This window comes from Oenanthe melanoleuca, chromosome 3, assembly GCF_029582105.1.
Source record: "Oenanthe melanoleuca isolate GR-GAL-2019-014 chromosome 3, OMel1.0, whole genome shotgun sequence".
Taxonomy (NCBI): domain Eukaryota; kingdom Metazoa; phylum Chordata; class Aves; order Passeriformes; family Muscicapidae; genus Oenanthe; species Oenanthe melanoleuca.
The window spans coordinates 43446845-43471276 of NC_079336.1; the positions used below are offsets into that span (position 1 = coordinate 43446845).

General features: G+C 43.8%; 1 protein-coding gene across 1 annotated transcript in view; it reads right to left on the minus strand.

Moving 5' to 3' along the window:
* Positions 1 to 1332: 1332 nt before the first annotated feature.
* METTL24 (methyltransferase like 24) overlaps positions 1333 to 24432 on the minus strand; it is a 44808-nt gene continuing 21708 nt past the window's right edge. The window contains exons 3-5 of the mRNA XM_056487489.1: positions 22917 to 23056; positions 16978 to 17206; positions 1333 to 2856 (exon numbers count right to left, since the gene is read on the minus strand). Of these exons, the coding sequence (XP_056343464.1) occupies positions 2542 to 2856; positions 16978 to 17206; positions 22917 to 23056 (684 nt within the window). The 3' untranslated portion in view covers positions 1333 to 2541. The remainder of the gene's footprint in view (positions 2857 to 16977; positions 17207 to 22916; positions 23057 to 24432) is intronic.

Here is a 24432-nt window from a genome sequence, read left to right on the forward strand (position 1 = left end):
AGCACTGTTCATTTTTTCCTATAATATCACATAACTGCCTCCAGAATAAATGGCTTTTATCTACCCTGTATTAGAGATAAGGTTTTCTTTAAAATTACCATAGTTATTGGAATCTTTTTTTGCCAAAGATGTATTTGCTGTAGCCTGAAGTGTTCCTGACACTACCTGGCAATCCCAAGCAAGAGATTAGCTGAGGGTTTATTAAACTCCCTTGCTAACCAAAGAACCAGGATGGACCTTTACTCCACTTCTGTAATTTGCATATCACCATTTTTACTTCAGGGAAATAAATGATGGAAGATGTGCATCTGTTTTGAATTTTAACATCTGAAAGAGGTAATGTAATTTATTTTTTAACCTCTATCTATTGGTTTCCTAAATAAATTATAATACACTACTAGGCTACTTACTCTAAGACTAGTTAGGAGAAAAAATCTGTACAGTGCTAGAGCCCATATTTTTATACTTCATTAATAAATCAGGACTTGCAGCTGGACTTTTGCCACCCCATTATTTGAAAAATGGGAGTTAAGCCATTCTGTGGTGCAGTGAGCATGGCCATTCCAACACACCAGATATTAGTTTAGGAAACCCTGGCAGCCTCCTGCATTTTGATGAATGTCCTCATGGCTCTGCATTGTTAAACAACTTCAGTACTTAACATATGAGGGTTGTAGCAAGGCTGGCTGTCACCAAGAAGGCATTTCTTCCTCATTTTTCAGAGGCTGTGGTTCTTTTGTATTGTGCATTGCCTGGTTCAGGGATGGCAACTGGTAGCTCAGCCATAAGGAAAGTGCTTTGCCCAGCATCTTGGACATGGGGAATTCAACCTATCTGCATCAGGTCATCTTGATTTTGATGCAGAGCTGAGGACATGGTGGGAACCCACAGTGCCCTGCTCTGGGAGTCTGCAAAGCCCTGGTCCAGGTGGGATGGGAGGGAGCAGAGACAGGAGCTACTTTTATGGAATCACAGAACATCTCAAGTTGGAAGGCACCCAATAAGGATCATCAAGACCATCTTGTTGCTCCCTGAAGGACCTAAAACTAAACCAGGTTACTAAGATAGTCATGCAGAGATTCCCTGGACTCTGTCAGACTTGGTGCCATGACCACTTCCCTGGGAAGCCTGTTCCAGTGACCTGCCACCTTCTGGGTAAAGAACCTTTTCCTCATACTCCATCTGAACTTGCCCTGACAGTTTCATTCTATTTTTTCATGGTCACTGGAGAGAGGAGATCAGCATCTCCCCCTCCACCACCTCCCTTGAGGAACTGCAGACTTGTCAAAGTCAGAAACCAAAGGCAGTTAAAAAGTCCACACACCACAGACATGAAAGTGGTGACATCTTGTATTTTAATGCAAAGTTTAATGTCAAAATTCATCTAAAGATAACAAAAAATCCAACCTGCTATACATATTTATTTTAGCTCCTCCCATTCCTTAGCTCTTTGGGGAATGTCAGAGGCTCCCAGGGGCACTGCAGACAATCCACATTCCAGCCCCAGCACAGCTGCAGTCCAGGGTACTTGCCTGGGCCACCACCTCTACCAGCATCAGTGCAGATCCAGGGTCTGGCCTCCTTATGCCAGGGAGAGGCAAGGTGGTGAGGCACAGCACTGGAAAAGGCACCAGGAAATGTTCAACCAAACCCCAAAACAAACAAAAAAGACCAGGCTGCATTTTAGTATCTCACTAGATCAAAACCCACTTGCTGCAGCCACTGCATGTGTAATTTCAATCAAGCTGTCCTTTGAGCAGATGAACTAGGGAAGCCCTGTCTTCTGTGGCTGAAGGCTCTTGTGGATGAGGAAGGGGAGTGCTGGCAGCAGCTTATCCAGCAGCTGAGTGTCTCTGTCCCACCATCTCCTGTGTCAGAAGCACTGGAGTCACTTTCTGCAGCCAGACTAGCTTAAAAAACCTAAGTCAGGGCATTTGGAAGCTGCTCAAAGAAATAGGTAGGAATTCAGTTTGTTGGTGATTTCTGTCTCTGCCAAATGCAGCTGCCATTTGCCAGTGGGTTCAAGAACATACTGTTCTTGCCTAAAACTTGCTCCATAGGAAACAAGGCCAAAGTAAAAGAGGTGCAAATCAAAGATGATCACTGTACAGAGACATAACGCTTGACACTTTCTTAAAAACACACCTCATCACAAGCACCCTCCTGCCCAAGGGCAGGCTCAAGGGCTCAGCCAGCAGAGCTTCCCAGGGCAGCCCCAGAGGGATGCCCTGCTTGCTGGCACACTCAAGCATGGGCCAGCCTGGAAAAGCCATGCTCTCAGCTCCCCCAGACAGACCTTTACAGAAACCTCTGTCCTATGAGACAAAGTACCCACTGGCAAACATATTGCTATATAAATCTGCACCATGTATCTTCTCCTAGTGCCATTTCTTTTGACAACATATAAATATAAAAGACAGTTCATTTTGTTAACAGTCACTGCATGCATACTTTGCAACTTTAGCCAGTGACACCAAAATCCTCTTCAATAATGCTATGGGGCCAGATGGCTCACAATCACACATCACAAATTCCTCTCTGCTATTTCCATCTTGTATTTACCCAGCTCAGTGTGTAACAGCTACTGGCGTTGAAGGCCTCCTTTTTCAGAAACATCTGTGGTTTTGATAAGTCTTTGTAGGTATGGAAAAGCCTGAAGTCCTTCAGCTCCAGCTCTCGGAGCAGACTGTACCAGTACCGCACCACGGTGCTGTCATTGCCACTGACCTCAAACCCAGGCCAGTGGATGTGCACCTCAAAGACCAGCTGTCCTATCTGCTCAACAACATCTTCCAGGATCAGGTTCTCCAGAATTTTCCACTCGGCGCTCTCCACGTCTGCCTTGAGGACATCAATCTGCAACAAAACCACCGTTACTATGTGAAAAGGAGCAGCTTTGCAGTTATAGTAACTTCTGAGGCCAGGGCTGACCATTTGACAGTACACATAATTATTCATTTTGTATTAAAAATTAAATCAAAAAGTCTCAGAGGACTAACACAGGGAGTACTCAGTGTTTCACGTTTGACTGCTCACAGCCCTTTTCCTCCTGCCTCTGATCACAGTTGAAACGCTGCATTTTCCAAGCTCCTCCTATAACCAAAGCATGTTACTGGTTCCTTCACAATTCTTGGGTGTCATCACAGCTATGACAAAAAGAAACAGAACCAAAGCACAGACCCAAACCCACTAACAGTGATTGCCTGCACCACAGCTGAGTAGGGTGCTCGTGAGCCATATGCTACCTGCATCATACAAGTGCAAAACAAGACAAAGCAAAAATGAATGCTGTGGAGCAGCTCAGGTGATCAGCTGCCCTTGGCCAAGCTGCTGCTGAAGCTTTTGCAGGATCACTACAGATGCTGAGAGAGGATAACTATGCAGAGTCTTCAGGATTTTTAAGGGCAGCTCCTCCAAAGAAAAAGGCACAGCAGAAAAGAAGACATGGAGGTGTTTGAAGGGAATAATAGATCTAACAGAAAAGTGCTGTGTTCTAGTTTTAGACCACTACTTAATTTTGTAGTGAGATATTCAGCAACCCAACTTCTCACAGCCCAACACAACTGCAGGCTGACTTTGTTTGAAGATTAGATGAGGGAGGCAAGCTGAGCTTTAACATGAAATAAGCATTTCCTCACCATTTCACACCTGGTAGAAAACAATGACCACAGCAGTGATCACAAGCTGCAGAGCTCAGCTTTTCCAGAGCTCAGCAGGGGAAAGTCCTACACTGTGAGAATAGGGTTTGCCCGTGCCATTTCCACCTGAGCTGATGCTTCTGCCCATCTGCTCAGACTCAAGATGGGTTTGAAGTGAAAAACTGAAGACTTTATTTAATCAAGAATTCCTTTAAAATAAAAAACAAAGAAAAATCCCCCAAAACCCAAAACTCAAACCAAGAAAAATACCCCAAAACACCAAAAAAACCCAATAAAAACCAGAAATCAAAAAAACCCCCAGATTCTCTCTGGCAGTCTACCTTAACTATTTGTGGCAGTATCAAAAAAGGCGTCTGTGCAGGTGTAGGAGAGAAATTTGGGGAGGTAATGTAAACTAACTTCCAAGGCAACTGTTCTCCTAAAGCTGCCCCATCCCAGGGCACGAGGCTGGAGTCATGCATGCCATGCCCCATTTGTGGGGTTCACAGACCCCTCAGCCCTGGGCACAGGGCAGGGGTTGTGCTGTGAGCACATCTCCAGCACAACCAGAGCTGTGCTTTGCAGGGTCCATGGCCAAGAAGCCACAGGACCACAGCAAGGGGTGGCCACATCCACCTTCCCTTGTTCCATGGATGGCTGGCTGAAGATGCCAGGGGCTGAGGTGCAGAGCTCACAGCCATGTCAGCCCTCCTCAGGGGCTGTGCCCCAGCACTATGGATGGGCAGGAATCTGTAGGTGCTGGACACCTGCCCATCCTGGTCTCCATCTGTAAAACCAGCGTGTTAATCACTGAACGCCCTCTGCAGAGGGCAGGGCATGTGAAGGGCTGTGAGACTTGGGTGGAACAAGCTGGAAACAAAACACCACATTTTCAGAGAAGGACTTGAATGAGGCCCATGGTCACAGAGAGAATCATAATAAGCCAAGGCACTGCTTGTCTGCTCATTAAGGAGGCATTGTGCCTCCTTCACACTGTAGGAGGCAGGGGGCCAGTGGAAAATGACCGAGGGACTGGGGAATTAAAGCCCATATTGTGGTATGTCCACATGGGGAGCAGAAAGGAAGGTTGCACAGACAACCTTAGCTCTGGTATTTCCTAACTTGCCTCTCTAACAAAGAGCCTGTCAGTCTGTCCATCCACGGGTCAGTGGAACAGTTGAACACGGCGCTCCTTTGGGTTCAAGGGGAGGCTGAATGTAAATCATGCAGCTCATGACATTTCAGCTGAGAGCTACACCATGGGTGAGCTCACTTGTTTTCCTTCATACATTTAAATTGGTTATTTATTTTGCAAATACCAGCTCATATCTCTACCTGTAATGCAGTTTTGCAGGCAGTTGGTTCCACACGGGTGCAATTGCCACAGGACCACACTGCTGCACTTAAGAAACCACAGATTTTTATCTCAGGGAAACTTATGTAACTTTGAAAGCAGACAAATTATTCAAACCCTTTTTTTTTTTTTTTCCTTGGGGGGAAGGGGTGGATGGATAGGGGAAGAAATGTTTCTAGGCTTGTTTTCCCATGATCTTACTTTATGACACCAGTAGGACATCTTTTTCCCATGGTAATGCTTCCAGTCCTCAGGTTTGTTTATTTTTCTCTTGTGACATTAACTGCTGCTCTGGCTGCTCAGCAGGCACTCTGCATGCTCTGTGCTGTATTTGCAAAACTGATCTGAAAAGTGGCTGCTAACCAGTGTTTCAGTAGGAGAAAATGAGTTTCCACAATAACAGCTTGAACACATAATGAAATGACCAGGAAAGAAATACAAGGCTGGTGGAGATGTGCTGCATACCCAAACCAGAGGCTCTTTGCTGCTCTTAGTGCCCTGCACTGCTCAGAAACCTGGAGAGAGGAAGGCACCTGTCTCAACCCACCAACTTTTGTGACTGTCTTCCAGGCAAGGTGTCCCTCTCTGCCCAGAGTCTCCACTGCATGCCAGGGACAGTGTAAAATGAATGGCAGAACAGCTCTCTTTTGGCCTATCTGAGCAAATTGCAAGCATCCTGCTAACACCAAATGCAAGTTTTGTGGTGATTAGACAGCTCAGGAGACATTTACCATCGGTGATAAGCAGCACACTACTGATAAGAAATGCACTACCACCTTCCAGTTGCCTTGATCCAAAGTGCCAGTGAAAGGATTAGTGGACAAATCTATAAATTCAGAGCTCTAATTCACCCGGGAGCACAGCTGGAGTCTACTGCTGTGAATAAATCCTGGAGGGCAAAGATCTAGAGTGCCTGAAGGTAAAGTATGGCAGTGACTTTCAAGCACTCACAAAGGCTAGTTCCTCTTATCTTCCACAAACCCTCTTATCCTCCATGAACTAACTAGGTTATCACAGAAAAGTAAAAAATGTGGATTTTAGAATGTTTCACAGTTTACCTCCCTTGAAAAAGCACTGCAGCATTGTACCATTTACACTTGGAGAAAAAAAAAATTAAAAAGGGGGCCATGCTCATGCATAACCAAGCATATAAAACAGCTGAAAAAACTGTGTTTTACTTAATGAAGGTCAACACATACTGCATGAAGGCTCATTTCTTCTTTTTAGGGTAATGACTTGTTACAAGTGTGCATCATTTCCTAAAGCAGAGACCTGAGCTCTGTTCGCCTTGATCACATTTGAAATACCAGGGTTAACAGGGATTTCAGGCTCTGTGCTGCCCCGTGGGCACCATTTAAAGCTCCCCATGGAGAGGAGTCAATTGAGAGTGAGTAGCTGGAGGAAGCAATTTAGCTGTATTACTTCCAGCATGAGCTCAGCATGTGGAAGTGGAAGCCAGGAAAGGCAAAACCAGCAAATGCGGGTCAGGTACGGAGGATCCCTCCAGTTCTGCGGGAGCAGGTCTGCAGTGCAAGCTTGGGAGGAGGGAGAGGAGAGCTGGCTTTCCTCTTTGTAGGCTTTCCTGCAGTGTTCAGGGACAGAGCTCAGAACCACCCCAGCCTCCTGAACTGCAGAGCTGCTCGCACAGTTCAAGAAAAAAATATTTCTCTGCTCTGGCTCTCTGTGATACCAGGTTACCACTTTGACATCAGCTGTACAGCAGGAAAAAGTCTGCTGGCTTGTGCATCAGTTTTTCCCCTCTCTATACCTAAGTACTCTCAGAAAACAAAACTCTAAAAAAAGTTGTTCAATTTACATTTTGATAGCACGATAACAACAGGTTCTTGGGTGTGTTTTGACTAACTGTAACTTCCCTCTTATCCTTTTCCCACATGCAGATTTTCAGCATGATATTTTCCTCATTTTCTTTCTGCTAAAAATGCATCCACAGCCCATCCTCACCAGCAGGAGATGGCATGGATGTAAAGTCCTTTTCATTCCCTTTTATTCTGAGTGAAAGCTGTAATTGATGGCAGCCAGGATGCCACATAGCCTAATAGCAAATTAAGCTACTGAATGTCTCTTCCCATGCTCCCTGGCTCTCTCTGAGCCATCCTCTGGAGAGACCAGGACTGCTGGGGGCCTGGCCAGAGCAACACAGATGCTGAAATCAGGAGGAAAGTCAATCACCACTGATCAGTGATGTACAGCTCCAACCAGCAGCACTTCTCTTTCAAATTACTTCCCTTCCTTCCTGCCCACATTTACACCTCTCTGTGGTGGTCTCTACAGCCAGCTTCAAATTGGCTCTGGAACAAATGTGTCATTTGAGATTATTCACTCCCAGTGTGACAGATCGGGCACATCTTCAAGAATCTGCTTAAGGCATCAAAGTCACAAAGCTGATTTGTGCAGTTGGGTGCTTACAGGGTCTTTGGTCTTTTTTTTACAGTAAAGGGCAACTGTCCAGTTTAAGTTACTCACACAATATACACATCCCTGAAACAGAAAACCTGCAGTGAGTGCAGGCAAGCTTCATTCCTCTGCTCTCACCACCAACTCTCCACAGCCTCACAAGTGACAGTCTATTCTCCCAGCTCTGGTGAGGTACTTCCATGAACCCATTACACAGCAGGAGTAGGATATTAACACTATGTTTACCAGAGAAAATGTTTCAAAATCATATTTAAAAAAAAAAACTTATTTAACTTTCTCACAGCCAACTCTCAGTACAGCAAGAGCTCACCAGGTGCAGTAATGGCCCCAGACAAATGCACCATCCAAAGCCCACCCAGCTCATCAATCTCAGCTGTGTGCTCAGAAGCACTACTAGCACTTTGCCCATGCTCTCCCATGGGGGACTAATAGCACTGAGGTTCCTAGGAAGGATACATCCTGGCACCCCAAGTGTCTCCTTCCCACAGCCTCAGAGGTCTGGGGACAACCCAGTGCTTTCATTCCATAGCTCTTCCCTTGGTCTCTGATGCCCAGACATTTCCAATATACTCTCTCCATCTGGAAACAATTTCTCTCTGAGGACCTATTACAGAGTAAAAGATACATAGAGCCCCCCCAGTCCAGTTACCTGGACCAGTTAAGCAATTACTCTTATTCCAGTGGACAGGCAGAGAAGAAGAGGCCTCTTAGCTGGCAGAAAGCTCCTCTTAATGACAGTTTACCAATGGACAACATAATCTTTGGACAAACAGGTTATTTACAACATCAGCATGGCCTGAAATAATTTCTCCCTGGCTTCACTTGGTCAGGAGGTCACAGGTTTTCACCTGTAGCCTTCTTTCATCACAAACATTGTTCTTTGTCATGGGACCAGCTCTTGGCATCTTTCCTATTTTATGCTGGGCACTGGACTAGTCAGAGACAGCAGTCACTTGTTAATCATCTTCTGGTCATACAGTAATACAGGTGCCCAAGCCTGAATTGATTTTCAGACAGGTTTGATGGGTTTAGCTAGCTCTACTCGAAAATGACCTTAAAGCCAGACATCTTGTCTAGCTGGCTACCCAGCAAGACACCTGGGTCACCTGTACAGTGACCCAGAGAACAGGTTCTACAAACATTCTGTATGGAACAGGAACACACTGCACATGGACATGGCTGAAAGGACGACCTTCCCCTCACAAGAAAAACTGAGCATCACAGACCTTTGTTCTCCATTTCTTTAAACTGAGACAAGTCTCCAGGGCAGGCAACAGGAGCCTCACCACTAGCTGAAGACTCGAAGTGATGCATCCTCAGAGGAAATGGTGAAAAGTCACCGTGAGGACATAAGCCCTCAAACAGTGACCTCCTCATCTGCTCTGAGGGGCAGCAGCTCACAAGTGTGCACCTCTGCTCAGAAACACTGTGCCCCAGCTCCCATTTGCACCCTGTTACCTTTTCCAGTTTACATGGTTCTCCAGCTGTACACTAAAAGATGAAATCAATCCGGACCCCTCACCTGGTCCTTCAACCCAATGTCTAGATTGCCAAAGTAGGAAAAATCCTACAGAGTCTACAGAAACCCTGACTTTAAATTATTTAGCAGCCTGATCAGCTGCAAAAGCTCTGCTTGCCAATGCCCATGCTGCAAACAGACACTTTAAATACTGCACTGCTCCTCCAGCAGCTGAGCTGGGAGCACAGCCGCTCTGTGTGCAGCCCTGGCTGAGCACTGCTTTGCACAATACACATTCATCCATCCAGTCCTGCAGGAGATGTCCTGCTGCCCACTGCCCACAAAGGGGGAAACCCTTTCCTCTCTGCTCTTTTGATCTTCTCTGCCAGACGCTGCTGGATGCCTGTGGGAACGGATATTTACTCAAAAGAATAAATGGTGTATGCTAGACCCTCAAGCCTCTTCATTGGAGGGGAGCAAACATTTGCAGTCTGTTTGTGCTGCCCCAGCACCGAGTGTGGATGGTGGGACACAGTTCCATGCTTGCATAAAGCCATTTATCCTTGCTAAAAGTGAAAGCCAGCAGCAACAGGACAAGCACATTGCAGCAGGACAAGGGGGCTGTCAGTGCAGGAGGTTGCAATAGAAGGCAAATGGTGAAGGAAAAATTGATTCCAAAGCCCTGAGGAGCAAGGCCTGCAAGGGTGTGCATGCAATGCAAGAGACAGAGGGCTCATAGGGGCCTTCAAAATGTAAGTAATTAAATAAAGGAATCAGAGTCCCATCTTTGAAAAATGTCCACCACATCTTAAAGAACATCTCTTGCAGGATGAGAATCAAGAGCCCTGGTATATCCAAGCAGCTCCAGTTAAATCTGGTAGAGGACTTGGTTCCATTCTGTACTTGCCAGAGCAATAAAGTGCTTTGAGACTACACCCCTCCATGGGGATCTATTTGTTTCACTCCATTTCTGGTCCAAGGTGCCAACCTGCCTCCCTTCTGCTTCACTGTTTGTCCCCCCTGCCATTTGCTTGCAACCATGACAGGAAGAAAGCTGCATCTACATTCCTGAAAACATGAATGAAAACCACCATGAAATGCTTGCACAACTCAGATTTCACCTGGAACAGGCATTCAGGAGGGGCAGGAAGACCTGCTAAGCCTTTGACCTCTGGATTTCAAATTTTTGAGAATGGTACCTTAAACTACTGTCAGATGGAAATAGAGACCAGAAAGGATCCAGACACTAAGGTGAAAGTATTTAAATAAGATATGGCTGATTCCAATGACAAGAACTTGTAAACCATGATAGGAGGAGACATAAATGTGGGGAGAAAAAAAAACCAAACATTTTTTTAGAAATCTCCTAGAAGCTCTGGATAGGATATTTATCTGAAGTGCTTGTTAATGTCAACACCACTGGGAAGTTGTGAGAAGGATGGGTAGTGGAGAAAAACCAGGATGATCACAGAAAGGGGCTGCTCTCAATTCTTGCTGAACCCATGCCATGTCATGGTCAGATATTCAGTACCTGAATTAAAACGGCAAGATTCACGTTACTGTGTTTCATTACTGTGTTTAAGGCAGGGTTAGTGGCTTGAGGAGGAGCTGGGGAGTGTGCACACAGGTCTGAGCTCAGCAGGTGTCTGATACCATCTTGAGAAGCAGGGCAGGCTCCCCAGGCCCTTGCTGAGCTCCAGGTTTGGCAGGAGGAGGGAGCCAGGACTGACTGGAACAGCAGCAGCACAGCAATGCTGACTCCATGGTGCCTGCAGCAAGTGCCATGCTCCTCTGAACACAACTCTTAGGCACTGAAATAGTCAAATAGTGGGGTGGGATTGAACACAGCTTGCACAGCTCTCTAGCAAAGCTGGGGGAATGCAGATTTTTATTACTTGATTTTTTTTTAATTTTTCTGAAGGGTCTTAACAACCACAAAAAAGGCAACAACAACAAAAAAAAGGAAAATAAAACCCTGAAATAATTGTCCTTCCCTTCTAACTTTTAAAAACAATAACATGCTTTGAAAGAGCCTTTATTTCTTTTTTTGAAAGATGACCTGAATAAGTTTTGCATCAACAGCACAATACTTCAACACTTCCATTACAATTCAGGCATTGCACTAGGCCTTTTCCTAGGGGAAGAAAAGGCTATGGATTGCACCATATCCAGCCAATAGTATCATTAAAAAGATCTTTCCTTCATGCCTGACAATTGCATACTAAACACCTTCAGGTTGCTCTCTAGAAATACCAGTGTTCTTAACAATGTCTTGAGAAGTGCTCCTGCTGGAGAGAATTTAAATGAGGCAAAAGGAGATGTAAGGGACCAAGAGAAAACCCTGTAAAGGAAAGTGCATTAGACACTCTGTGCACACAACACTGAGAGCAAGAGGTGCTGAGCAGTAAATCACTAACCAAAGATCTTTGGTCCCAGAAACATGAGGTTGTCAAGCCCATTTTTAGTTGCAGCCAAACTTTTCAATCTACTTACAATTAAAATACCTTAGGCAGCAGCAGTCCCAGCTGACTAAGCAAATACAGAACTATCACCACCTTTCATTATCCCTAACATAAAAAAACACATACATGCAGGAAAGAAACACTTTGTGCCATGAACTTGTAGATTACTCAGGGGCAACTCTTACAAGCCTACAGAAGGCAGCATTTCCAACTGCAGATGGAAACATCTGCACCAACTTGACTTCTCTTTGCAGCAAGGGGAGTAAGATTTGCCAGCTCTCTGAGAGACTCCCAACAAAAGGTTCCATATGGCACCAGTTAGTGCTCAAACTGCAGCAATATCTGCCCTTGAATGAGACAAACTGCACCATAACAGTTTAGCTTGAGTCCATAAGATACAACAGCTCCTCAACAGCTATCTGAAATATAGAAATTTAAGTTAATGGAGGTGAGGTTCGTGCTCCTCCATCCTGTGGCAGGTCATTTATTTAGACTACAAGCTCTAAATGCTATGGCATTGCATCTGCCTGGTGCAAAAGGGTGCAGTACTAAAATGGGACTTCACCACACAGAGTTACTCCTTCTGCAAATAGGTCATGACCAGCCATTTACACTTTGAAAAAAATCAGTGTTCTGGGACAAAACTCTTTCTACTGTGCCATTCAGAAACTGACATAACAAAGAGACAGTCTGATGAGTCACAAAAAAGCAAATAAGATGATAAGCAGTAACTGTGCAGACATTTCCAGGGAATGACATTTCCAGGAAGAAGGCAGTCACAGCCTGAGCCTTAGCAGAGACACCATTGGGACTTCTGAATAGTACTGATTGCTGATGCTCCAGCTGCAGGAGGGGCAGCACAACACAAATAAGATGTTACAGGAAATACAGGATCTCTCATGTGGGAGAAATCTTAGAAAGGCCAGTATGATAACCCTACAAAAGCAAAGGCTGTTCTTCACTGCTATATGTGGATGGTAAATAACAGCTGCAGAAAAAGGGGCACTTGAGCTTAAAGACTACTGATTGCACAAGAAAAACTGGATGTGAAAATAATGAGGCTAAAAATCAGATTAAGGGTGGGTTTTTTCCTTCTAGAATTGAGATTTTGGAAAAGCCCCAAATAAGCATAAAAAGCAAAGAAAAAATAAGCCCTTTCAAGAATTCAGAATTCCAAACATCTGCTTTAGGATCTGTGATGCAACAATTCAAAAGACCTGGTCTCATTTGCTCTTTTTGACACTAAGCCACACGCAGTAAAGCAGATCTGAACTTGTCCCCCCCTCCAGCAAGGTGATGGGGGCTGCTCCCCTGCTGCAGCAGCACCAGAGACAAGGACTCATGTCCCTGCTTCTGAGCCCCTGGCTTCTCATCTTGAGCTCAGGATTCCACATCAGGACCAGTCTGCAGGTGCTCATCAGGTACTGAGGTCCTGCTGTGAGTTCAGATGAGCTGATTGTGCAAACACTGGTGGCACCCACACACCAAACTAGGGCACAGCAGCCCCTCAGTGAACACAGCTCACACTAAGCAACCCCCAGGCTCCCTGGGCAATACCTAAGTCCAGCCTTGAAGGGATGACCAAAGTTACATGATTTTGTCTAGGCAGGGTCAAAAATTCAAAAGTCTGTTCTGGCCCCTACAGCCCTAAGGTATGCATAGTAAAGGATAATTTCATGGATTTCATTGCTACAAAACTTGAACATGGAGTTCCCCAACCTGAAGAGTCTATTTTTTGTTTTGTTAATAAAATCACCATGCACAACTAAGCTGTTACAGATTTTCTCTGGACTTTTATTTTATATCTATTTGTGTACTACCAACAAAGTTGATTTTAAGCAACAGTGGTTAATCTTTTCCTTAATACTTGTCCTTTCTCATCAGCCTTCACAAAACTTAAAGTGCAGCATGAAATAAATTCTATAGTATCTACCTGAGGAGCAGAGCAAGTGATAAATTACTTGCCTAGGAGGAGATGATGTTATTAATCAAAATTACTTCAGAGTACAGTGTTTTGAAGTTGTGTTGAGTATTAAATAACAGGTGAAGGAAAGGAGGTTTTTCCTTTTGAAAGCCTAAATTGAAGCCTATTCAATAAAATGAAGCAAAATTACCCAAGTTGTTACAGAAAAGAAATCTTCATGAAGACAGAGTGTAAATTAAGGCCTTCAAATCTAAATCAAGATGTAAAGATTGATTTGCATTTATTTTCATAACAAATAGTTTGGTCTCTTACACAATTTGTTTGAGATCACTTGAATGGCAGGAGTTGAATGCAGCTCCGCTGTCTCCTGAAAGTTACAGCTATGAGCACTTCATGATTAAATTAAGGTTTTACTCTGCATTCTCACATTCTCCTTTCCAGATTAATTTGTTTTACAAGAAACAATTTCATCCACTGGTGAGCCATACTGCCAAGGAATGCAAACTCATAGCACTTACTGAGGGCATGACAAGAGACTTGTCCTGCAGAGCTCCAGAGGGAAGAGAACTACTACTGAAACAAGAATTTGCATGTGTGAGCACACATGCCCATTTGGGACAGAATGAACTCTGGCTTTTTTTCTGCTGCTCAGGGCCTTTCTGTTGAAGGTTTTTCATTGTGCTTCACAGAACAATCTTTGGAATACAGAACACACTTAATAGCTTTGAGTAGGTTTGAATTTCTGGTGAAGGGTTAGCAGTGCATAGAAGTAGGACAAGAGCCAACAGGCATGAATGGAAATCAGGGATGTTCAGACTGGATATAATAAGAAGCGTTTTCATGAAGAGAACAGTCCAGCGGGACAACAGTTGACCCAGAGAAGCTGGGCAGTCTCTGTTCTGGAAAAAACTCAGTGTTTTTCAAGACCAGAGTAGATAAAGCCTTGAACAACCTGATCTGACTTCACAGCTGGCCTTGCCTTGAGCAGAGGACTGAACCACAAACCATTCAAGTTCCCTTCTGACTTAAATTATCCAACAACTCCCTAGGAAGGAACCTGTCCATGAATCTATCACTAATCCATGGGAAACAGCAGCACTGCAGCATCCTCACCCTGTAGGTAGCTACAGAATAGCAAAGTGAAAGCTTTCATAAAGGTGCCATAAGAACCATGGGTCCTCAGAGCCTTTCTCCCTTTTTCCCCACTGCTCATTGAGAATGCATGTTCAGCAAAAAAGTTGAGGGCAGAAGGGGAGGAGAAGGGAAGATGAGCAAGATCAATTTTTACATCTTTATGCTTTTCTGTGGCTGATGAAATATGGCTCTTCTCAGAAGATACACCAGTAAATTTTCAGTTTAGATCTGTATATCAGGAAGTAAGGCTCCCATGACATCTTTTGGAGATTATTCCAAGGCTTAAGAGATTTCACACTCTAAGAGTTCCCAAAATTACTCTGACTACATGTTTCTTTTGTGAGCCACATCCTAATACAGTACTAGATAAGTCCTCTGCCTCCAGGCTATTTACACTCCTCAGAGAACTGAGGACTGTTTTGCCACATAGGCAGGTAGAAAGATCAAGTTCTTCTAATCTTTTCTCACATCCACTCTGACTCCAAAAAAGCATTTGCATTTCTTGCCAAAATATCAGGATGGGTTTCCCTGGTATGGATGAGGTCCCACTATAGCCTGCAGAACAGCAGAATCTGAATCAGAGTGCAAATGAGCCCATCCAGGTTCTTTGATTCTCTTGCATACAAAACCCCCAAACTGGAAGTTTTCTTTCAAGACTACAACATCAAGAACTCCAGGAGATCTTGTCTGTGCAGTCTTCATCAGGCTGATTTTCTAACATCAGTGGAAATAGTTTCAGTCACTTGTAGGCTCTTGGATCAAGTCCCAAATCTTAGAGAATAAAAGCATGGATAAAATGAGGCATTAACTTCAAATGCAGCTGCCTGGAATTCCTGCCTTGAAGTGGGAACGGAACAACATTGAGGGTAGGCGGAAGGGTTTTTTAAATTAAAAATGGGATGAAGAGCATGTTTTAATTTGCTAATTGAAAAAAAATGTTTCGGAAAATATTCTGTGAAACTGTTTTGAATTAACTTATTTATTCAGTTGAGGGAACATTCCACTCACATTCACCACAAGAATGGTGTCTCTACGTAATATACAACTTCCCAGACTGCCTTCCTTCTAACTGAAAGAAAACCTAAACAGAAAAATATGAGGACAGTCAGCCCATTCAGGTACTTCACAAGTATAAAACACCAGCAAGTCTCAGAGTGTATAACAACTTTATCCCCACTGGGAGAAAGTCAGCCCCCAACTTCACTAAGCCATAGCTTCGCACAGAGGAGCTCCTCAAACACTACCAGAGCAAGAGGCTTTATACACTGTTCATAATGCACCAAAACACTTACCAAATCCTGTGTCATACATACACAGATAGAGGAAAGCCTGGTTGCATGTGTTATGTGTGCATTATGTTCCTTGGCTGTCATCCAGCCCGCTGTTTTCAGAAAGTTACACACATAGAATTCACCCCTACATCCTTCTTATTCAGGAGTTGTTACAACCACTCTGTTCTACCATGAAAACCTGTCACTGACCTCAGCAGGTCTGGTGTATCACAAAAGACTCGTACACTTTTTCTGGATTAGGTCAATGATTTTTGCTGTGTGACTAATTCTTCTAAAATCAAAACAATGCAAGGCACACATCAAAGAAAAGCCATCTCTCAGTCTCCCCAGATGTTTCACTAATGCACAGCCTAGTAAAGTTACAGTATGACTAGAAAGAAGGAAAAGGCTCCTTGCTTCTGCTCTTATCTTCAAAATGTTCCAATCAGTAGAGCTGAACCAAAAGAAAACATTTTAAAAAAGTAAAAAGTGAACTGAAAGAACATCTTGCATTTTTAAATAACAAACCAAATATTGCACTGCTTGTTTTGTAAATCTTACAGAAGAGCTCCTCCTTAGCCCAGGCTGCCTGTTTCTTAAAAAACAAAGACAAGCACTACTAACTGCAGGCTATGAAGTATATTAGCATTTGAATTCATATTTGTATATACCCTGAAGGAAAAACTCTCTTAAAAGCAACCTAAGAACTTCCTGAAATATATTATGGCAACATTTATTTGAGATTTGAAGATTCCTGATGTCTCTATAGTTCCTTAAAAACAAACTGGGAAATGCTAAAAAAATACCCCACAGATTGCTGCCAATTTCAAAACAGGATGTTTTTGTTTTTGAGGACTGTAATTAGGAACAGTGACCTTGAAAATGTAAGCAAACCATCCATTACCTCTTCTCTTCTAATTACTGCTGCAAATATTGTTTTCTCTTTATAAACTTGTCTGTGTGAGTAGTTTAGTTTTCGTGCTCAGGCAAAGAGCAGAACTTCCACAGGACTAAATGTGCTAGCACCCAATGTCAACAGATAGTTCAAGGGAAAAGGAAGTGAGAAGGAAAAAGAAAGTATTTGGTATATGGCATTGTGGCTGTTTTCAGCACTTAGAGGAAGCAAGATAGAAAGACACCCCTACAAGAAATGCCTTACAAGTACTGCTGAGGAAAAGCCCATTATCAGGAGAGGACCTTGGAAAGCGCAGGGTTCCCTCAGGCAGCAAGAAGGGAGCTCTGGAGCTTTCCAACACCTAACCCCGCATTCAGAAACCTGACACCCAAGTCCTTCCTTACCTTCTGGTGCCCAAATTCGTTCAGCACCGTGCCCAGCTTCTTGGTGGTGCCGTGCAGCCTGCGGGCGGCGATGGCGGGGTTGGGGTCCCTCCAGTCGATGGAGAGGCGGTGGTACCACAGGCGCGGCCCCTCCTGCACGTGCGCGGCGCGGGCGCTGGGGTCGAAGCGATGCACCTCGCACCCGCTCATGGCCATGCCCAGCTCAAACTGCCTGTCGTCGTTGCCCAGCCTGTGGAAAAAAAATAAAAAAAATTAACTATTACTGCAGCAAAAAGAACTACTAGTGAGTAGCATGTTCTGAGGGTGAGCTAACTTAACATGAAGAAAATTCAAGCTCAATGCAATATTAGAATTAATGGCTCCTCTCTAGGCAAGAACTAAACCACTTTAAGCCATGCTGATAACTTACCCAAAGAGCTTTTCCTTAATTCAGAAATTGAAAAAATTTATATGAAAGTAAATAAAACATTGGAATCTTTCTGCTGTCATTATTCATATTCTTTGTTTACATATATTTCACTACTTTCAATTTGCTTTTCTCTTTTACAGTTTACACTACTTTCCTTATTCTCTGTTTCACAAACTTCCAATGACCAAGCCATAAGCAGAAGAGAAAATACATTTTAAATTTATGCAATACTACTTTGTAAAGTAGTAGATGTAAAGTAGTAAATGTGGCACACTTCACACCACATCTGTCACCTGTTACAAACATGGCCCAAATTGCCCACCAGTACGGGTAAGACACAAGTGCAAAATGCCTCTCTTTCTCTGTGAACAGGAAGACACAGATTAAAAAAAGCATATTCAAAAATAAGCACTTTACAACAATAGCAGGGTTGTTGTATAAACTTGAGAGAAAGATTGCTGCTAATTTGGTGAAGGCCCCAAAGAAGAAGAAAAATTAATAGCCCCATTGTACAGCAGTATTGTCTCAGTGCCTGCCTCTGTGAGAAGATGTGTTTTAAGAGGCTGTGCACTGTTCCCACCTCCTACAGCCCAGTGGTTCACACAGGTGCACTAAAACAAAAAAATCTGGTATTTACCATTGCAATCACACATCTGAGCCACAGGCCTTTCCTACTCCATAAAACAGGATGTTCTCTTCATTCCTACTCCTCCAAGCTTATTCCAAATGTGATTCAAATCATGCACTTAACATTAAACTTAAACAAAATTAAGCTGTTTGCTACACACACGTGTAGCGCTGAGAAAAGAATTAAGATTTTTTTAAATCAGTTTACTGTAAAGTGTACAACTGAGATTATTCACTGTGTACTAACAGCACAGCTTTTATCTGGTGTGCACAGACCACAACAGGGCAGTACTCTTAGATGTACTAACAGAGCACCTGCTACACCACACCACAGTTATCCTAAGCAATGGTGTGGGTCTGAAATAATTTTGGCTATTTGCATCAATATGTGAAACGTGACACATTTTAAATCATGTCACACACTATGGTACAACCTTAGGCCAGCACTAAATGTTCTACATAGATGACACACAGGTAAGATAAAATGAATTCAACTCATGAACAATGTGTGGAAGAGCATTTGTTTTGGAAGTTACAGTATGGAATGCTGTAATAGTGGCTAAGCCCACTGTAACAATACCCTAGGAAGTTGTCTTCTCCTCAACCACCCTCCCTTTCCCTGGGAAAACAGGAGGAGATGGGGTGTGCAAAAATAGCCTAGTGTGCTTTTAAGAACAACCCTAATTCACAGGATTCCAACCCATACAGCTGTGTGGGAGGAAAAGAGAGGAGTTTTCTTTTAATACATTCAACACACATTAGGAAAAAAGTTCAGAAGTTAACCAAGTGAATCGACATGTTTGTTTGCATGTGGATTTCTACAGAAGGGACAGTGATGGACAAAGACCAGTGTAATCCCTCAGGAATGGGAGGCTGGGTAAAAATGAACAGCATGGGAATTGTTGGGGACAGTCACAGCATTAGTGATGAGCCCACCAGTGACCGACAGCCACATCTGTCCTGACACACTTCTGACCACTCCAGCTGCTACAATCCAGATGCTTCTGGGGCAGACAAACCTCAGCCTGCCTCCAAACAGACTGCTGCTCATGTGGACTGCAAAGGGAGCTTCACAGTGGTGGAGAACAGGAAATAAAATACAGATGAGGGTAAAGACAGGCATGATGTGTCTTCTGGCACTCTAGTTAACAGCTCAGATTTATGCCTGAGGAGAGATCCAGCCAACAACAAATATACAGGAGAGAAAAGGAGGTCTTCTCCAAAGGAACTGCTTTGAAAAATGCCTGGCCCACATGTGATCATGCAAAGGGATAATGCAGCATGAAAAAGATCAAAAAATTAGGTCTCCTAATAAAGATTTAGTTAATTAAAGAAAGGTGTGTTACTTAAAAAAGGATCATGATTTTAAAAGGAAGGTCATGAAAGACTGGCGAGGCCTTTCCTGACCATCAGGAGAGAGCAGCTGCTGCCTCCATCAACAGCAAAATAGAACATGCTGAAGAAGCTGACCTGTTTTTCCCGTGGGGGAGAAGGAAGCTTGGTGACAGAGTGTCCTGCAGTGGGGACAGAGCAGGGCACTGCCAGCAGCACATACAGAACAGACTGTCCCTGGCTGGGGAAGGGAAGGGAAGGGAAGGGAAGGGAAGGGAAGGGAAGGGAAGGGAAGGGAAGGGAAGGGAAGGGAAGGGAAGGGAAGGGAAGGGAAGGGAAGGGAAGGGAAGGGAAGGGAAGGGAAGGGAAGGGAAGGGAAGGGAAGGGAAGGGAAGGGAAGGGAAGGGAAGGGAAGGGAAGGGAAGGGAAGGGAAGGGAAGGGAAGGGAAGGGAAGGGAAGGGAAGGGAAGGGAAGGGAAGGGAAGGGAAGGGAAGGGAAGGGAAGGGAAGGGAAGGGAAGGGAAGGGAAGGGCTGGCACGGCTCCCTGCAGGCAGCAGGGCACTGATGCTGACCCGGGACACGGCACAGCACAGCAGGCAGCAGTGTCCCTTGGCTGTTCCCTGCTCCCAGGGTTCACAGAAGGTCACGGTGCACAGAGCCTTGTGCTCAGAATAGACACTGGGCTTTGGCTTGCACTGGATGAAGCATCATGCCCTGTATCACCCGGGAGCACAGGGAGTGCGAGTGGCACAAAAGCTGCTTTGTCTGCTCCAGCACAGCTCCAGTGGCCACCTGTAGCTGACCCAGCCTGAAAACTGCAGGTACTCCAGCTCCCACAGCAACCACAGCACAGAGATGTAAACACATGCAAGGTCCAGCTTTCCCTTTCTCTGCTCCCCCTCCTCCCCCTCTTTTTCAAAGGAAGATAACTGAGCTCAGCAGCTCAGGAAAAAACGAACGACCCCCCTGCCCGAATCCTAAAGGTCCTACATACACTTTAGGATGCACCTGAAATGAAATTTATACTGTATTGCAGCAAGACTCTTTAAACCTCTGCTGGTAAGTTTCTGAAATCCTATTCATTTATGTTATCCCAGCTTGAGTGCCTGCCTGTGGTGTTTGTAACTGACTTAGTTTAATCTAAGCAGATTTAGCACTAATAACTAGAGCTCACTAATGCATATTGCAATTATGTATCACACTGGGAAATCCTGTCCCCCAAGCAAAAACATTGCTGCCTCCCAGTAGTGGGAGCAACTAATACTAATCTAAAAAGATCCCCAGATGTTCCAGGCGCTGCTCGCTCCCATTCACAAGTAACCTCTTCTACAGCATTCAAGCAGGCAAAGCCTAAGCAGCATGTTTTATTCCACTTTTAATGATAGATGGATTTAATTCAGGATTCCCAGTAACACTCCCACTGAACTTTCACATTTGTCCTCCATCCATCCTCTCTGCAGAGAATGCTCTTCATTGGAAGCAGCTGCTCCCCATTTGCTCTTTATGAAACATATGAGATAACAAGAATGTTTAAAGAGGATTTTTGCCTCAGAACAAAATTATTTTTCTGTCTGTCATAAACTAAAGGAAGTGAGTCTGAGGGGAAGAATTATGCAGTAACGAGCTCCAAAGGTTGCAGAAGTAAACTGGTGGATTTAAGAGCGCTTCTTCATAACCTCAAGTATTTCCCTTTTATTTTTCAGCTGTTTCATGTGATGCATCCTGGTTGGTTACTTACTGCTTGTGTGTATCTGATGATTGATGGGAGAGCCGACATCAATTTCAATCTCTGCTAAGCCCTAGTGTTCCATCACTGCAGAAAATCTGGCACTCATGCTCCCTGGACCATACACAGAGCAGTAGCACATATAAAGTGATGGTATACACACATTAGCTCAGTTTTGCTCAAAACCATCAGCAAAATACCTCAGTGTTGGTCAACCTTCATGTTTAATTTGCACTTTCTAGCACAGATTAAATCAACTGTGCTGTGCCTACTGGACAATTCAACAAAAATACCATTCTCAACCCACACTTGATCCTTAACAACCGGGAAAAAGGACATCAACACAGGAGCTCAGGTCTAATATTAATGATCATGCAGCTTGAAGGGCAAGGTCTAGGTTAATTCCACTGAACTTTGAGTACTTTGCCAAGGCATCTAAAAATCAGCAGCCACCTTGTCCCAGACTTCCACTATAATCAAAGGAAAGCTATACCTACCTCCAGAATGCTATTTAGCTTAGCTGATTTTCCACCTGAATGTGCTTGTCTCTCCCTACTGGCTACTAGAATGGCCCTCAGGCAATAACCCAGTACTACAGTCAGACAGTAAAGTCTGCAACTGAGCAGACTAACTTCTACAGGAATATGAAAAGCTGAGAAGAAAAAAATTCATGTAAGCCTCTAATTTGCATTAATGTCAGGTAAGCATAATTTGAAATGTGCAAAGAACACTCAGGAAATAAGAAGCAACAGTGCCCAAGAGAAATCTCTCTGCATATGTGATTTGTCTCTAAGGGGCATGTTCTTGTTCTGCCACAGAACAGCATTGCTGAACAAAACCTGAGAGCACCTCCCTTTTAGAGGATCTGGGTCTTTACAGCTCAAATTAACTCAATCAAAATATAAACCCACCCAAAGTTACCAAAACCATCCCTTTGACTAGAGGGCACCCTGCCTCCCTGCCATGCTCACTGCAGGTGTTACCTGCCATGTCCTAATGGCTGAGGAATGCCACCCCAGCACGGTTCCCTGCTGCCCACCCTCTGTAAACCCACAGCAGCAAAATCACAGGAATGAACTGCGCTGGTTCAAGCAAGATGAAGCCTTTCAATGCCCCTCTAACCTAAAGCTGCCTCCCAGGACAGCAAGTATAGTTTTATTAGGCAGCTCTATGTGGTGATCTGTGTGAAACGAGCTCCAGATCTCAGCAACTGTTCTCCTGTGTGCTGATGGCCTGATGCACTCTGAGGACTGAGCTCCCTCATCCTCCTGGGAAACAGAATGTTTTATTAGCAGGCTGCATGTGTGGTTTTGCTACCTGTGAAAGCACTTGTTCTGTGAAGAATGAAAACTTCACTCTCAAGTGCTGTAAACATCATAAACACTGCAAATATTTCAAACTAAAGGCACAGCTGCCTTGATCACCATTACTTTGGCACATGTTACCCCTGAAGGTGTTCACCAGAGGTAGTTAATGAAGTTTTATAAGTAATGCTGCTGAAATCCCTGGCAGTTATGCAAGTCATTTCTGCTCAAGGAAGATGCTGTAGGTTTCTCAGCTAATCTTTTTGATTCCCTCTTCATCTACATGAACTACCACTCACAACTCACCATCAAGCAATTTGTTTTCATATCAATATTAGAAAGACAAAAAAAGACCCTCATGGAGAAAGGTTTTTTTCCCTAAAAATATAAGTTTATAGATGTTTATCATCAACACATGATAAACACACCTGAACAAAGTTTATATGTTAGAAGATAACCTTGCTGTGGCCTGTGTTGTATTTATAGGGCTTTTTGAAGCTACTTGCCATGAAACAATTATCTTTTGAAAAGAGCACTTACCCAAGTGAATAGAGTCTGCATTGCTTGCTTCTGATTCGATGGATGAGGCTAAACCTCTCATCAAGACAGACTGACCAGGGCTTTTTTGTGGTTTTGGAGTACCCTTTCAAGCTGTTCAGGTTCATGTGTTCACAGGAAATCTGTTGAAATCAAAGGATATTTCATTGTTAAGACAGGACCTTTAATTTGCTTTTAATTTGCCTTCTGGGGGAGAAGTGGAAAAAAGAAAAATGTTCATTGGTTTCATTTAAGTCTTATTGTCAATCTGATACACGGCTACAAAGATTTGATGATTTTTTTTCCTTGTTTGTCTGTTCCGCTTGGTGAAATTTAAGGCTTACATAATTCCCCAGAGAGCAAAGCAGTTTGAAAAGCAAATAATTAAGCATTAGTACTATACCAAATTTCTTTTTTTTTTTTTTCTACAAGGAAAAAATGTTTCAGCATTCACTTAAATTTTTTTTTCTTTTCAAACCTTGGGGTGGACTCTGCATCTGAATAATGTTAAAATCAAGACTGTAATTAAAAAGTTGCAGTGTCTCTGCAATATGTACCTTACTCAGAGTGTCCTGGATCTCAGCTCCAGAAGGGATTTAATCATTACCCAAACACATGCCCTCTCCAACAACAAAGCTATAGCTACTTCTGCCCAGGAAAGGCTGCACTGCCCTGCATCAGCACCAGCATCAGCATCCACGGTTTGCTCTTGAAGGGCTTCTCAAACCGTGCAGCCCAGACATCAAAGTCGGGGGTTGCAGGGCACAGGTTGCTACCATGCAGGTAAGAAAGGAAAGACTGAGAAGACCTGCAGGAACCCAGCTGAGCCATCATGATGAAAAGTTGTTCTTTGGGCCCAGTACCAGCCCCAGCTGCAGGAATGGGAGCTGACACTGTCAGAAAGGCAACAAATGAAATGGTGGAAAGGACAAAGCCAGGTTAAATATCAGTCCTGAAAAGACTGTTCTCATCTTGCTCCTTTCCTTCCTCTACAGCAGATTGCAGATGCTCAGTTCTCAGTCTTAAACTAAAAAGCACAGCTCTGGTCCACCTGGAACCACAGAAATGAAACCATTTTACACAGAGGTGAGAGTAAAACCTGGAACCCAGCCTTTAATGTGGCAGGCACACTCCACCATGTACCTCATAATAAGTAAATACAACTCTCATTCTCTAAGATGTGTATGCTCTGAAAGATCATTACCTGGAGCTTTACATTCAAAGAGCTGCACACTGCATGACCACCTCCCTGCTCCTGCTTGACTCATAATTCCCATGGAAAATTCTTAAAAGCAAATACAGCATCTCTTCATACTGTTTCCAGGATTCACTGAGTTTTAAGCAATGATTTTCACTGCACCCCACTACCCATTTCCCCTCAGTCACATAACAATCAAGGAATAAATGGCACTGCAATAATAAGCACTAATTTAAGACACAGAAGAATAATGTACTCTCTACAGAAAACTGAGATTCTGCAGTGCTGCCACTTAATTGAGTCATGGCATTATGAGCAATT